This window comes from Lissotriton vulgaris, chromosome 12 (genome assembly GCF_964263255.1).
Source record: "Lissotriton vulgaris chromosome 12, aLisVul1.2, whole genome shotgun sequence".
NCBI classification, from domain to species: Eukaryota; Metazoa; Chordata; class Amphibia; order Caudata; family Salamandridae; genus Lissotriton; species Lissotriton vulgaris.
The window spans coordinates 521156200-521171978 of record NC_141700.1 but is presented as its reverse complement, the minus strand read 5'-3'; the positions used below and the strand labels follow the sequence as shown (position 1 = coordinate 521171978).

Sequence of the window (15779 nt, the reverse complement as noted above, 5' to 3'; positions counted from 1 at the left end):
TAAGACCTCCCCTCACTTATACTGCTGTACCCAGTTTGCCTTTCATTAATTTGAGTCAAGGCTTCTATTTTGAGGCTTTTAAAGACCTCATATTTAACCTCAAGATACTTACAGCTGTTCAGTGGCTGTCTTGGAATGGGGCAGGGGTGGATGCGTCTCCTCTGGTGCCTTTAATGTTAAGATGCGGTTCCTGATGCCTTGCATTGTAAGAAGATGTAAGAGATTAATGTTTTCTGCAGTATTGAATCTTTCAATGATTCACATGCTCAAATCATCCCCTTCGTAGCCGGGAGTCCAGCAGTATAATTACAACAGCAGCTTAATGTGAAACATTTGTCATAGGTGGTAAACCCTGCCTCTTGAGTAGCCAAGTTCCATAATTTAAAAAGAACCAGACTCCAACCAGTTAAGTAGAAGCACATTGAAAACCACAACCTGCAGAGTACACCATCCCTCAGATTTCTACTGCACATGGTGTGTGAAGGGAGTCCATTTATGTTTTGAACTTGATATTTCCATCACATTTAAAGAATCTTAGTGGACTTTTCATTGGAAATTGCTTCAGATTTACTTATAACAATATACACCTCTTTCCTTGTGGTTCCTATGGCAAAATATTCTTTTCTCTGATGGTCTTCACAACGAATGCATCAATTGCTTTTATCTTCTACATAACACAAAAGATGTAAGAACTGTAGAAAAAATCCCTCAAAACCCTGAAAGACAGTGAGGGAAGACTCCTATTGTGTTGACAAAAGTCCAAAGTCAAGGGCATTATACCTTCAGATAAAGTATCTGATGCTTCTACAAAGCCCTGAACAAGAACCCAGAAAAGGCCTAGTGCTTGGGGAAAAAAACACATTTCTGAAACTCTTTTGCAAGAGGTGCGATTTACTTCTTAGGCTCCACCCAAGAAAAAGTCCAAGAAAATGGAGAAGTGGTTTGTTAGACAGCCCAGTCCATCCCCTGAGGCAAGTCATGCTGTGAAAAAGCCACAACAACATTTGGTCCCACTGACTCCAAAGAGGCTCAAGCTCATTCTCCCCATTCGTAAACATAGAAGCTACTTTATTCTCCTTCAGCCTTCTGTCCCCTTCAATGATGCTGCCACCATTAGTAACAAAATGAATCATTCAGGAACCGTCAAAGATACTGTTGATTACAACATCTATGCTACCACCATCAGCGACAGACACTATTGATGACCCCATTAATGGAAAAATTCTTAACAAGTAAATCGCTGCCTACAAAGTAATATTGTCAAAGGGCAGGCCGGTTGGCCTAAGGCATTGCAACAACTTCAGCCCGAGGCGCCCAGGTCACAACTAGGGCTGTTAGTGTTTATTTGTGTTTGCTAACGGTGAATGAGGACTAAAAAAAAAAAAAGTAATATTGTTAACCCTAAATGGTACTGATTGCACCATCAATGATAATGACAAAACATCTATTGATAACTGGCTCAACCATCAGTGATATAACAGTCAACAACAAAAATACATGTGACTACATCCATAACTATGCATTCAAAACTGGAGTCCATCAACTATTTTTCCTGCGTATACATCACCTAGTTAAGTATCATCTCAGCCTCCAAACAGGTTATTGGGTTTGGAAAGATCGGTGGATGAACAACGATTCAGACCAGCATAGAAGCCCACACAATTTAGTGTGAAATACTAGGAACATGAAGAAAATAATGAATACCCAATCACATCACTTATGGAAGTGCTACTTGAGAAAAATGAACATAGGTTCTACGAGCTATTCTGAGGATCCAGAATCTTGTCGATTGCATTAAAACTTGAATTATGAGCCATTTTAGGAAGAGGAGTAGCATACAGAATCATTGATGAGAGAGGTCTGATTAGTATTGGCTGGGGATTGAAGTATGATGGCCGAATATTATGAAAGAGTCCCTGAAAAACAATGGAAGCCACTAACGCCAAGACAGATGCCACTATAAAAGGGACCACCTGCTGCATCACCAGTGGTACTACCTTCATAACCGCACTCTCCTACAGAGCCAGCAATAAATGTACCACAGACACTTCTGCACCTTTGTCACCTTTGTCACCTGGTTGGTCTTGATGCATTATGTCTTAATGCACTTGTAATAAGGCAAACAGGATGTCTTTCATACTTGTGATGGTGTTCCTGTCTGCCAAACTTTAAATCAGGCCACACATCTCCGTAAAAGCAGAACACTTGCTAGGGGAAGACAACCACTGGACAGACTCATTGAATCAGTGCTCGGAAAACTGCCACAAATGAAAGTTAAACGGAGGCCAGGTCGACACAATATTTTCAAAACTGAGGTAAGCCAAAAATCTTTCTCTTTGCTTCAAAAAACAATTGTAAATGTCTGAACTACTTCAGAAGTGATGCACTACCAGGATTGTAGTGGAATGCACTTTCAATACCATTGTTGGGGACCTTTGCTTACACAGGAATTAAATATTTGTCCTGGATCCTTTTTTTCATTGGATATTGACAAGTGCAAGAAGAACCATTGAAATTCAAGCTTTTACAATTCAAGAACCTTTCTTCAAATTCCTCAAAAACAGAGTTACTCGATTAACGTACCCTTGTTTCATCCCAAAATGTCTTGCAGACATTAATCCTAAGGAACCAGTGATTCTGAAGACATACTTGTAAAATCCATACAACATGGCAAAGCGAGCTCTGCATAATCTAGATGTCAAAATGTGTATTAGATTCTTCCTTGACAGGACTAAAGACTTTAGAAAGCCTGACCAGTTACTAGTGGCATTTAGGAATCCACACAAAGGACATGACATTTCTAAACAAGGTAGAGCACGCTAGATAGCTGCAGCTGCAAGCTTCTGTCAAGCAAAAGCAGGTAAACCTGTTCAAGGCCCAGTTATAGCACTCTGCTCAAGAAGTGTCTTAACCTCAATTGCCATGTTAATAGAAGTATCATTAGTGGATAAATGCAGAGCAGTGAAATGGCAGAAAAGGCATATCTGTATGCCCCACTTCTGTCTGCAGACTCGGCAGTGGGACAGATTGTAGTATGATGTCTATTTCAGTAAGGAGAGCCATATGTTGATTACCTACCATCTACTATTATGCTGATATTGTTTTACTTTACTGCATGTGACTCTGTGAAGCATCCAATACTAGAGAAGATAAAATCACTTACTTTTAATGGTAGTTCTTCAGTATTGGTATTTTTCATAGATTTATGTGACCCCTATGGTCTTCATCTTCTGCTCATCTAGAAAAAGAAAGCAAGAAGTTGGATGACAGTGTGGAAAGTCAGCTAAATGCCAGCTACCTCTTTGAGGACTTCTTGTTCCACCATCCTCTTGAGATGAGTTCTGAACCTCTCATGACATCTTCAGTGAACATGCTCCCAGGGAGAATTGGCCATTCTTAAGGAAGGTTTGTGATTTCTGACCCTGTCATAAGTACTGTCAAGGTCTCTGCAAGTTTGGCAGCCAGATACATTTGTAATATATTTTCAGTGAACTACTCTTCCTTGTTTCACACGACATCGCTCTTCACAGGGCCAACAAATAATTTTGGACAAGAAAATCGGCACAGGTAGACAAACAAAAACTCTTAAGTCTGTTGACCTAGAGAAACACAAAGAATTGTCTACGATCCTACTTACAGGTAAGTCACACTCCCATATTCCCAGAAAAAAGTGACAGCAGGATTTCTATGCCTAGATGAAAGGGACACCAAAAGTATTCCTTGGTTGTGGACAAAGTATGTCCTGCAAATAGTGACACTCCATATCTTCCTTTTGTGGCAGAGTATAACAAAAGAGAGCTAGATGCTCAATATTGTTATAAGTAAATACAAAATGAGATTCCATTCTTCTCCCCCCAACAAAACACCAAAGGTTTTGAGGGGGTTGCCATGGACCAGCTAGTGGACAAAGCCACTTTCTCTCTAGAAAAGCCTATAAAGTGGATTACTGAAGACTAAGAGTGCAGCTGCAAATTACTTCTGCTCCTTTGTGAAAAAGGTACACCAATCTTCTGTCCACCAATCTTAGGCTTGTAAGTAAGTGAACAGAGGAAAGTTCATGATGGTAGTTCACCACCACATCTTACCATATATTCATCTGGGAAACTGAATGGCATCTGTAGACCTCCTGGGTGCATATTTTTATACCTCAGTGTTCAAATAAAATAAGAAGTTCCTGATGTTTCAAATTATGAGCAATCTGAGCAATAAGATATTCTGCTCCTTAAAATGACTCCTGACAGTAAGACAAGGTACCGGTCTGTTGTGCTGCACTCATTTTCATTCTTCCTAATGCGTTGCTGCATATGAATCCTCTTTAGGAATGGCTACAAGACCCATGGTCCAAATTGACAGAGGAGTGAAAATTAAAAAAAATCTGTTAACTAAAAACCTCCCTAACTCTTTCTTGATGGACCAAAGAGAAGAACGTGTTTTAAGACATTACTTTTCAGAAAGTTTGCACAATGCAAACCATGGTGAAAGATGCTTTAATAGAGGGGTGGAGAGCCCTCATGAGTGAGCTTGAGTTTGAAGCAAATGTTCATTAGCAGAATGACTATATTGCATCAACATTTGATATTGGCAATACATCAAGCCCTAAGGATCTGCTTCCACTCAATATGTGCACCATCTATTCTTTCGGATGAGGAATACCGCAATAAAGTGACAACTCAAAAAGAAAGTGGAAAAGAGTAGAAATTATCTGGACCATCCCCCCCAGACAGTGCCCCCAGAAGCTAAAGTACTGCCTTATCCTCTTTGTTTGGTAAAATCTGACAATCCAGCTTTCTTCAGTAAAAATGCATGTTGCTGCCATCACTGCTTACAGAAAATGTCGAACACCAGTATCTAATTTTCATTCTTTCTGTGATGAAGGATTTTACAGAAGTTCTTATGAAAGGGTTACCTCACTTAGCTATGTCTTCCTAGGAGCTGAACATTTCACAGGGAAGACAACTTGTCTTACATTGACCATAATTGAATAAATGAACTCCAGTTTCTCTGGATTAACCATATATGGATTTCAAATTGCATGAAAGTATCTTGAAGGGGTTTCCATTTTTTTTGTCCCAAGTTTATTGCAAAGTTTCATATTATTCAGACTGTTTCCCTGCCAACATTTTCCTCCAGACCCTTCCTCTCCGGCAGAAAGTAGACCACTTTAGAAGAAGGAAGAGCTTTTGAGGTACTATTTAGACAACGGTAGAGTTGTGAGACATCCAAACAAATATTCATATATTATGGGGCTGTCTACACAGATATGCTTTTTAGAAAGCAGGACTAAGGGGCCGATTAGGGTGGCGGACGGATCGCCACCGCCATGCAGGCGGTGGTGATCCATCCGCCAAATGTGCCCGTCCTCCACCTATTTCCACCGCCATATTACAATGGTGGGGGGACCGCGGCGGATGGGAAGACCGTCCACCGCTTTTCCGCCACGGTCACCTTGCGACCGCGGCGGAAAAGGCCTAATATGGTGGTGGTGTCTATCAGACACCGCCAGCCATATTATGATAAGCTGTGGGCAATGCATTTCCGTGGCGGCAATGCTATGGGGGCCTGTTGCCGGCCCCCAGGGTGAAGGGGGCGTGGGGGGTGCACATGGGGGGTACCCCCCTGCGTTTCAAAATACAACATGGCAGGCACAGCGCGGTGCCCGTCATGTTGTGCTTTGAAACGCCCAACATGCATTTTTAGCATTGCGGTGGGCGTGCATTCAGCACCGCCCGCCGCAATGTTAAAAATACGGGATGCACCTGCCACTGTGGCGGGTGCATCCTAATTCAAGGCACGGGACCTCTGCCCCTGTGGCGGACGGTCCCGTCCCCCGACAGGATGGCGGAAGGACTTTGTCCGCCCGCTATCATAATTGACCCCTAAGTGAGATGGTTTGTGGGGTGCTGCATTCGTATCTTAAATTTCCAGTTCATCTACTGGGGCTGAAAACATTGTCCAATTCTTCTCAATGAAAATTCAGCAGCTCTCCCATAAACCCTCTCCGCTCCTCATGAAAGGTAGAATAATCACCAAATGATCTTCCTTCTAAAAATAAATATAATCACTCCAAAAGATCATCACCACAACCAATTCTTCAACTCATATTGACAACCCTCTGCCAACCACTGTACTTCAATTGTGTGCTGCTGTCATTTTTCCTCCTCTATTCAGATTTGTAAATACATTTCTGGATGAAAGCATTCTTCCTTCTACTCTGACGTCTGTCCTACTCACCCCCTCTCTCACAATACCAAAACTAGATCCGGATAACACTTCAAACTTCAGGCCTGTTATTACAACACCCTTCCTGTGAAAAATGATTGCAAAAACTGTTGCTAAACACCTGTATACTCATATTTCCAATAATTTATTAAACAAAGCCCAGTCTGACTTCAGATTAAAACAAAGGCACACACAGCCTTCTTTTCAATTCTATATTTCATCCTTAAAGTCATGCATGTGGAAAAATCTGTCTTTTAGACTTGATGAGATTGAGTCAGCGTACAACACTAACAAGCTCTCCCTGCTGAACATTCTTTTCTCTAGAACTGATATAGAAGGAATTTCCTAAACTGGTTACAATCTTTCCTGTTGATTAGATCAGTTCTTAGCACTTGACTCATTCAATTCATCATCTTTCCACTGTGGGATGCCTCAAAGCTCCGTTCTATTACTTCAACTACATGGAACCTCTTACTTTGGTGCTCCAAGACAAAGACATTTCCATCACTCACCTATATAAAAACATTTTCAACCAATCAAATGTAACCATGAAATAGATCCTAGAGAAGCTGATTGACTTTATGGTCAACTTTTCCCCAAGAATAAACCATATCAAATTAGAATTCTTGCTACTTTATTCCAGTGATATACCTCCACCAGTTAAAAAATGGCTCAACATTCCTAACCATCTTGGTATGTCACCTTACTAGGCTCCATTTGCCAAATCTCTAGGTTTCACTATTGATCCTATACTTTCACATGTAAATAACTTGATGAAGACTGCATCCTGTCAACTGAGTTAGCTTAAACAGATGGAGAACATTCCTTCAGGTCAGCAGTTCTAGCCCAAGTACGTTCCCTTCTTTAAGGCAGTAATACTATATAGGCAGTCCTTCTTAAGGACTCTATCATGCATCTAAAGGCCACCCTTAAAGCAGCAGCAGGCCTGGTCTCCAATGCAAAACAAATATGATTATATAAAAAAAGAGAACGTTTTTTTTACAGAGTTTTATATAGCGCAAACTTGACCCAAATCGGGTATCAGAGTGCTTTACATAGTACCAGTTGCATTACATGAGGACACATTCCTTTTTTTGTGAGACACGGGGAGATTAAGTGATTTGCCCAGAATCACAGGATGTTCAGCGCCATTGCCAAGACTCGCACCCAGTTCCCCAGATTGGAGGTCGACCGCCCTATCTTACCCCAATTCTAAATCTACTCCAATGATTACCATTTGAAGCTCACATTAACTTCAAATTAACCTTTCGAACATGCGAGGCTCGGCACTCTAGACTACCATCTGCCCTCCTGGACACACTACACACCACTAAAAGAGAAAGGCTGACCAGAACCCCTTAAAACATCAGACTGAATCTTAATCTCCTCTCCGTGGAAAATCATTGAAACTTATTCATGGGCAGGAGCAGATATAGTTGTAATTTTGAAGAAGGGTAAACCACAGGATGAGCCAGGGTCCTATAGGCCTATAACTCATGAATGCAGACACAATTTTTTTTCCAAGACCTTGGCTTTAAGATTAGCCAGAGTAATAGAAGGGTTGGCTAGTCCTACCCAGCATGGGTTTATACCAGGAAAGGGTGCCGCGTATCATATACGGCAGGTCATCACCCTCTTCGACGCGGCGGAGGTCTCAGGAGACCCTATGGCTGTCTTACTATTAGATGCAGAGAAGGCATTCGATAGGGTCTCCTGGGACTACCTTTGGACCACAATGAGGTGGAATGGCATAGGGGAGTGATATGTAAGGGCCATACAGGCTTTATATACAGGCCCAACAGCTCGACTAAGAATCAATAGAGGATATACCGAGTCCCTACAGATACAGTGCGGGACTCGCCAAGGGTGCCCGTGCTCGCCGCTCCTTTTTGCCCTGTATATCGATCCAATCCTGCGTAGGCTGGAATCAAACAATAGGATTGTGCCATTAACTGCTCAAGGGCGAGATTTTAAACCATTTGCATATGCAGATGACGTGGCAATCGATACATCAATACCAGTCAGGACAGTCGAAGAGGTAGAGGCAGAAGCCCAGGTATTTAGGCAGGTTTCAGGATATGCTCTTAACAGGGCCAAAACACAGATAATTAAAAATAGCAAGGCGCTCTGTGAGGATGAGAGGGTTACTGCCTCAGCAAGTTACCTTGGGATTAACATCTCAGCAGACCTGGATAGGACGGTGGAATAAAATATTGGGCCTATGATTACCGAAACTAAGCATGATCTGGACAGGATGCACAATCTGCACCTATCACTCGTAGAACAGGCGAACGTGATTAAAATGATTATCCTGCCTACATTTTTGTACCTATTTAGGACAATTCCACTTTTTTTCGAGGCCAAATGGTTCGCTGCACTAGAGCAAATCTTGAACAGGTTCATATGGGCGCATGGCAAGACCAGTAGAGCACTGCGCTATATAACTCTTTCTAGGGCTAGAGGAGGCTGGGCGGTCCCGGATCTTAAAATGTATTACTGGGCGGCGGCGCTCCAGTGTATGCAGGGATTGCTAGGGGGACCGGCAGGGGATTTAAGAATAAAGGCTGGCTCTACAAATGCATAGGCAGCGATTTTGGGCGAGGAAGCTGAGAACTGTCTACTTAAATGTGCCGATTCAAGTTATTACAAGAGAACAAGATATAAAACATTACAGGCGGCGTGCAGGATATGGACAGCCTTTTCTAAAGAAATATGGACTTGGCAGATTTAATCTATATACGCAAATATTTAGGAATCTGTCTTTTCCAGGTGAAATATTCGCAGATGCAGTTATGGCTGAATGGACAAGGAAGGGAATTTTGAAGCTGGGTGATCTGATTGGGACATAGGGGATTTATCAATTTGTTGAACTACAGATGACCTATGGGATAGATAGGAGTTTTTTAAAATACTTGCCGGTCTGGAGCTTCCTCTGGAAAAAACAGGGTGGCTCGGCAGGGTTTAATAAGAATAAAATTCTTGATGCTATTGAAGGTGGGGCAGAATGTTCTATCCGCAGTTTGTATTCAGAGCTATGTGCCACAAAGGCTGATGATCTGGCGAAATATGGTGTTAAATGGTCAAGCAAGCTGGGGATAGAGATGGATTGCTTCCAGGAATCTTTAGAATTAGGACATACCCTATCATGTTCAGCCGGGCTGCAGGCTCAACAGTATAAGACAATATTTTCCTTATATTATACCCCAGTAAAAATAGCACAGTGGGGAGGAACCACGGGGACCACATGCCCGCGTTGTGATTCCTTGGAGGCAGATATAGTTCACATATTTGACACCTGTCCACTGTTATACACCCTTCACAGGGCCATAGAAACCTTTCTCTCTAGGACCTTGGGAATCAACATCACACTAACACCAGAATGGATTATCCTTGGGGTTAGTGGAGAAAGTGAGCAGGGGCTTGATTTTCAGTTCTTATTCATGGCCATGTCTGTCCTACGTATGTGCATAGCAAGGGGATGGTTAGATAGAACACCACCAACTTTACATCAGTGGTTGGCCAATATCCTTGCTGTTTTCAACCTAGAAAAGGGTATATATGCAAGGAAGGGAAAAAGGGGAAGATTATTAGGGAGGAGAATATGGCAACCCATTCAGAAATGGAAAGAGTCTTTTGAAAATCCCAGGCGTGATCCACCTTGAAGGGATGGGTGTATGTATTGTTTCTTGTTTATTTTCTGACTCTCTGCTTGGTCACTTTTAGAGATACATTTTTCATTCATCACTTATTGTTTACTCTCTACTGTAATGTGTTGCGATTTGGTTTTTGCTGTGCTGTAACACCCAAAAACTTTTAATAAAATATATATTAAAAAGAAAAACTTATTTATTCAAGATTTCTTCACAAGAGTAAAATGCCCTATCTTTCCGTTTACACCACTCTTTTTTCACACCATCCTATCGCTCCCGTTTATTGTACTGTTAATAATACGATTTGTTTCCTGGTTCTTACATTAATTCTAAAGTACCCTATGAAATTTTACTTGAAGTACTCAGTTGCTCCACTGTCTCAGCAAATGCCAGAAAGAAATTAATAAAAATAAACAATTGCATGTTACCCAAAAGTAAATAAATAATTACATGATAAGCCCAAGCCAATTGTACCATAAGCAACTACGGACTTCTGTATGGTCGTAAACAGGAAATCAGTATATATATTAGTTAGAGTATACTATATTTACTCGGACTCCTGAATAGATACACCAGTGAAACATGCCCTCCCTACATTACTTTTGTGCTTTCCCTTTAGTTATTTTTCTCCCCTTATGCTTTTATTCCTAAATCTGCGCCTGCAGCATCTTTAGTTTGCTACTCTATTCTACCGTTTATCTATATCAGAACAAATCCTTTAACAGAGAAGAAAAAGTTACTTACCTGTAATCCTAGTTCTCGATCATGGGTATTCTTTCTAAATCTATAAATATGTCACCAACTCCCATGTTTCCAGAAGCAGAGCTTGGAAGTCTTTGAGCTCAAGATCCTGTGACTGAGTTACCTTTTAAAATGCTTACAGGTGTTGTCTGTTTGACACTGGATATATGTGCTTGATTACAGTTGAAGACCCATTTTCCTGTAGTTTTTCCTCTAAAAGGAAGCCAAAAGGTGGTGCTCTAAGTCATATTTACACTTAAAAAAGCAAATGGCCATTCATTTCAGTTCAATTAAAAAAAAAGTACATTTTGCCTTTTATTAAACATGTCTATTCATCATTTGTCCTACTTTTAGAGCTTCCTGGATGTTTCTTAAACCATAAATATCAAGCCCCATTACAGGTCTGGGTTTAAGTGTCTAATATGATTATAGTGATGATAGCCCTGATACTAGATATATTTAAGGAGGGGTTGCATTCCATATTTGAATCAAGAATGCCTTCTCCTCAGCAATTCAATTTTCTTGTCCCAGATGTTATAGGTGACATGCTTGGTGTATGGTCCTTTAGCTATGGCCACTTTGTTCCGTTTGGAATAATTTGGCCCTTTCATCCAACAGTAGTGGGTTCCTTGGACATGTGCATCACTAGATCCTGCCCCATATTCTAAACTGTACCTAGGATTTTGGGTGCAGCAAAAAAGCTACAATGCCAACAGTGCATCGGTTAAACTGCTATCCAAAGCCTCCCCTCTGTAGTATATTAAGCGTGCATTAAAAAGACTCTTAACAGTAAAATGTTTTAGGCCATAAGTGTTGTCCTGTGGACCATACATAAAAATAGTTCATCATTGCTTGAAGGATAAAACATGATTTAAAAACCTACCTACCATTTACAGTGAGCATCAGCCAAATTAGTGATGATGCCTCCCGTTAGCCAGAGTTTATCTTTTTCCTTTCAGGACATGTGGAATAATTTCCATCTGACCCGTATTCTGCAACTGACTACATACAATTTTGACATTTTTTCTACTAAGGAGCGAACTTTTATATGAAGTTCCTTAGCAAAAGCTCCAAAATTCTGCTTTCAAATGTTGGCATGTATCAAAAAAATAACACAGCAGAAGGAATTCTCTGCTGTCCTTATAAAAAGGGCAAACACTATGTATTGAATGGTCAGGTTTCTGGGCAATGAATGTGGTCTGTTTCTTAGCACACTGTTGCCTGGCCTACATTTTCTGTGCAATTCCTTTTTTGGGCTTCTGAAATTTCTTTTTCATGAACATCTGTTGGGAAGTAAGGCTGATAAAAGTATAGACAGACCATAACCCCTTACATTTGCCCTTCTTCCAGACCTAAATTGTTCATGATAGAGCAGCAAGGTAGATGCTTGACTTTAGGGCCTTCCATCATCAGATGCTAAAACTCATTGTAGCATCACTGTGATTCTAGCGGAATAAACTGTCAGGGACATTGAAATGGCTGTCCATTTAGGGATTATCTAAACCTTTTTTAACTTCTCAAAGTGGTACCATGCATTTCAGGGATGAGAAAAAACAATTATTTCCAGAAATTTGATAGCCTCTCGTAGATGGTCTTAAGCTGCTGTAACAAATTCCTAAACATGCGTTTTTTAAATCCTTTAAAGCAAATTAAATAAGAGACTATTAGAATCCTCTTTTTATTTCACATTTTATTCCTCTACATGGTTTGGTGAGGTTGCTCGGTTGTCTGTTTAGTATTTTATTTATTTTCTCTGTCACTCAGAAAAACCTGTAACCTGATCATGATAATGTTCTGATGGGCTTTCAGCACTGTGAATAAACTCTCAGACGTTGACAGATGGTTATAAAATACACTGATGTACCCACAGAAAATCTCGCTGTGTACATACTAACTTGAAATGTCATATCATCCCACACAAAACTCCTATTAATCCTACAATTCAGAACTGTTTATAATAGGCAGTCATTGTGATTAAATTCAGAAATAAAGTTTGTTTTTCTGAAAAAAAGTCCCTTGAAGTGGATCTAATTTCATCTAGTACCATCAGACGTTAATGATACACTAACTTATTTCTCACCTGATCACGCTCTCCAGTCAACAGATCGTTAAAATAAAATACTCAGAAAAAGTTGTCTTTTTTACTTCACTTAGAACAAAACTAACATTGGCAGATCATTCACCTGTATCTTGCTTGGGGTAGTGAAATAGCCACAGATTCAAAGGTAGATACATTGAAAAGAAAGTGGTAGATAAACTGAAATGCATGGACTAGAGTATTTTATTGATATTTCTCAATTTTATTATATAACATGAAGGTATCTCTGAAAATTTGCTGCTGTTGATTGGTAAATGTCACCATTCACTAAAGCTGAATGGTGACAAGACAGAGGTCCTGGTCTTTGGCAAAGACCAGGGCATGTGGTCGGGTGAGTGGTGGCCTTCATCTTTAGGCATCTGCCCCACTCCCACACAATCTGCTAGGAACCTAGGCGTCATCTTTGACACTCGGCTCTCCATGGAACTCCAGGTCAATAGGACGGTGGCCACCTGCTGGGGTGTCATTAGGACTCTGAAAAGAATCGTCCACTATCTTCCCCTCAGGCACGGAAGCAGGTTGTGATCGCTCTTGTTGGCTCAAGGCTCGACTATTGTAATTCACTTTACGCCTGGGCCAACAAGGGCCTTCTGCAGCGCCTGCAGGTTGTACAAAATGCGGCGGCGCGTTTTGTTCTGGCCCTGCCTTGGCTGTCCTCTATGACCTTGGCTAGGAAGAATCTCCATTGGCTCCCTATTCCCTCCAGAGTCCTGTTCAAACTTCTCTGCCTCACATATAGTGCTCTGATGGCAGGCCCAGCTGATGCCCTTGGATCTCTGCTCACTAGGTATGTTCCGAACAGATGTTTACGCTCGCTAGAGCTAAACCAACTGGTTATTCCGCGAGCTAAGAAGGCTAGATGGGGGAGCAAGGCCTTCTCCATCCTGGCACCCCAGATCTGGAATACACTTCCCCTGGAGATCAAATCATTGCCTTCACTTGATCTTTTCAGGAAAGCGTTGAAAACTTGGTTTTTCACTAAAGCATATCAGTAAGCTCCTGTTTCTGACTGCCGTCAGATAGTTGTTTGCGTTAGGCGCCTTGACGCCCATTGGGCATAGTTGCGCGTTACAAATGCCATTTCATTCATTCATTCATTCATTATTACAGATGTTGGGGAAATATGTTATGCTTCTTTGCGTTCTTGATAAAAAATAGGTGTTGGACGCTATCAGTAACTTTACAAAATTATCAGTTGTGGCCAAACCCCTCTAGTGGGAGTAGCTACATGACATTGTGTAGAACGATTCATTGTGCTCTTATAGAACTACAAAAACTGGAGAAGAGTACTAGAAAGAAGAGAAGAGAATGAATTGGTACACTGCTTAATGATATCAGTTGATCTCCTGGAGGATGTGAGTAAATGCATGCAAGCACCCAACGTGCTGTCCCTGCTTAATTTAAAATGTTGGAGTGCACATGGTTTGCAGAGGCAATAGTACCTAGATCTTGTCACCTATTGCTCCTCAAAGGCCCAACATTAAAAGTAGGGCAAACTGTAATTGAATGAGAGTGTTGAATGTGAATGGTAGAAGTCTGAAGACTGTTATCTAAGTGTGACACAAAGGGCCACTACTTTCAGATCTGTTAATAATTCTCTTTTTTTTAACTTGCAGTGGCTGTGTGATTGGACCAACATTTCATTTTAGTGTGCCAGCCTTAAACTTTGGGGATGTGTCCTTTGGTGAGTAAAATATGTGTTGTGTAATGTTCGGTTACAGGCATTTTATATGAAACTTCTTGTAATGGGTCGCTTCAGAGTAGCTGCTGGATTCATGTTACCTGAATGTTCTATGTTGACTGGCATATATTTGATTTCCTTCCTCTCTTAAACATTAATAATATAATGAAGAATTCTGATTACTAACTGTCTGGAGAAATATTCATGAAGCCAAATATCTAAGAACTTACTAACTTGTAATTAAAATTTGTGCAACCTCAGGGCACTACTTATAAATGCTCCTGCTGTTGGCTTCCACAAATCCAACCCTTATTGTTCCCACTGTCATGTCAGAGATTGGAACAGTTTCGCCCTATAGTAGACAGTTTGTCTGCTTCCTTTCAGAAATGGATTTCACCCCTTTTTCCATGTTAAATATTTTTAATTGAGGGTCTTTTCTCAAACGCAACTCTTTCCGGGTCAATGTGCCTTAGTGCCCCAAGAATCCTTCCCTTTTGCATATACTTCCTCAATACATGTTGTGGTGGTTAGCTAAGACTTTCTTATTTTGCTATTTTCAAGTTTAGAGAAAGCTAAATAATTCTCCCACCATTTGGAGACAGGAAGTAAGACTTTCATAGATTGAAGTGTATTTATAATAGGATAATAATTGAATAACAATAAAGCTTATTTTTCCTTACTCTCGCTTCTCTCTTCCCAACTAATTGAAAAACGAATTCCACAGTCCAAAAATACTGGGAGAGGGCAACAGCATATCCCAGACCAGGCCCAGGGGGAAACTGAGTGCACAGATCGTTCTGATCGAAAACTACCTCTTCATCGAAAAATGCATCCTGTGAGAAATGCTTGAATTGCAAAGGAATTCAGGTTAGGCCATGCAGCTGCCTGACCGCTCTGTTCAATAGGCACCTACCTCCCTTAGGTGTTGGCACAATAAGGGTGAAATCTCAAAAGGGTGGAACTCCTCTTATGTAATAGACCTTGGATATGCAGAAGGCCATCTACCTGGCAATAATATACTTCATTTTTTTTATTGCCTTGAAAGAGACCACCATCAGTAATGAAAAGATTATATGGCTTTTAAAAGATGGACATTGTTTTCATGTAGACTAGACTAGCCCGGAACAAATCCAGGTTGTGGCCCATGTCCATTGGTCCATGATATATAAGGTTCTGGTTGACAAATTAGAAGAATTATTTGTAAGTTGAGAGGACATTCAAATATAACCAAACATTGCCCCAACTACCATTTGTCAATCATTTAGCATATTATTCTATTGAAGAATTGGATAATGCACCCATGGTACAATAGAAATGCAGCATTTTAAATTTTCCTTCCGGCAAAGAGGAAACATTTTAGTCAATACAAACATTGTAAATTTACTAGGAC

General features: G+C 40.8%; 1 protein-coding gene across 1 annotated transcript in view; it reads left to right on the top strand.

Annotated features, from left to right (window-relative positions):
* The window catches only part of HYDIN (HYDIN axonemal central pair apparatus protein), a 2950008-nt gene that overhangs the window by 501262 nt on the left and 2432967 nt on the right, over positions 1-15779 (top strand). The window contains exon 13 of the mRNA XM_086945295.1: positions 14325-14392. Coding sequence (XP_086801421.1) covers positions 14325-14392 — 68 coding nt within the window. The remainder of the gene's footprint in view (positions 1-14324; positions 14393-15779) is intronic.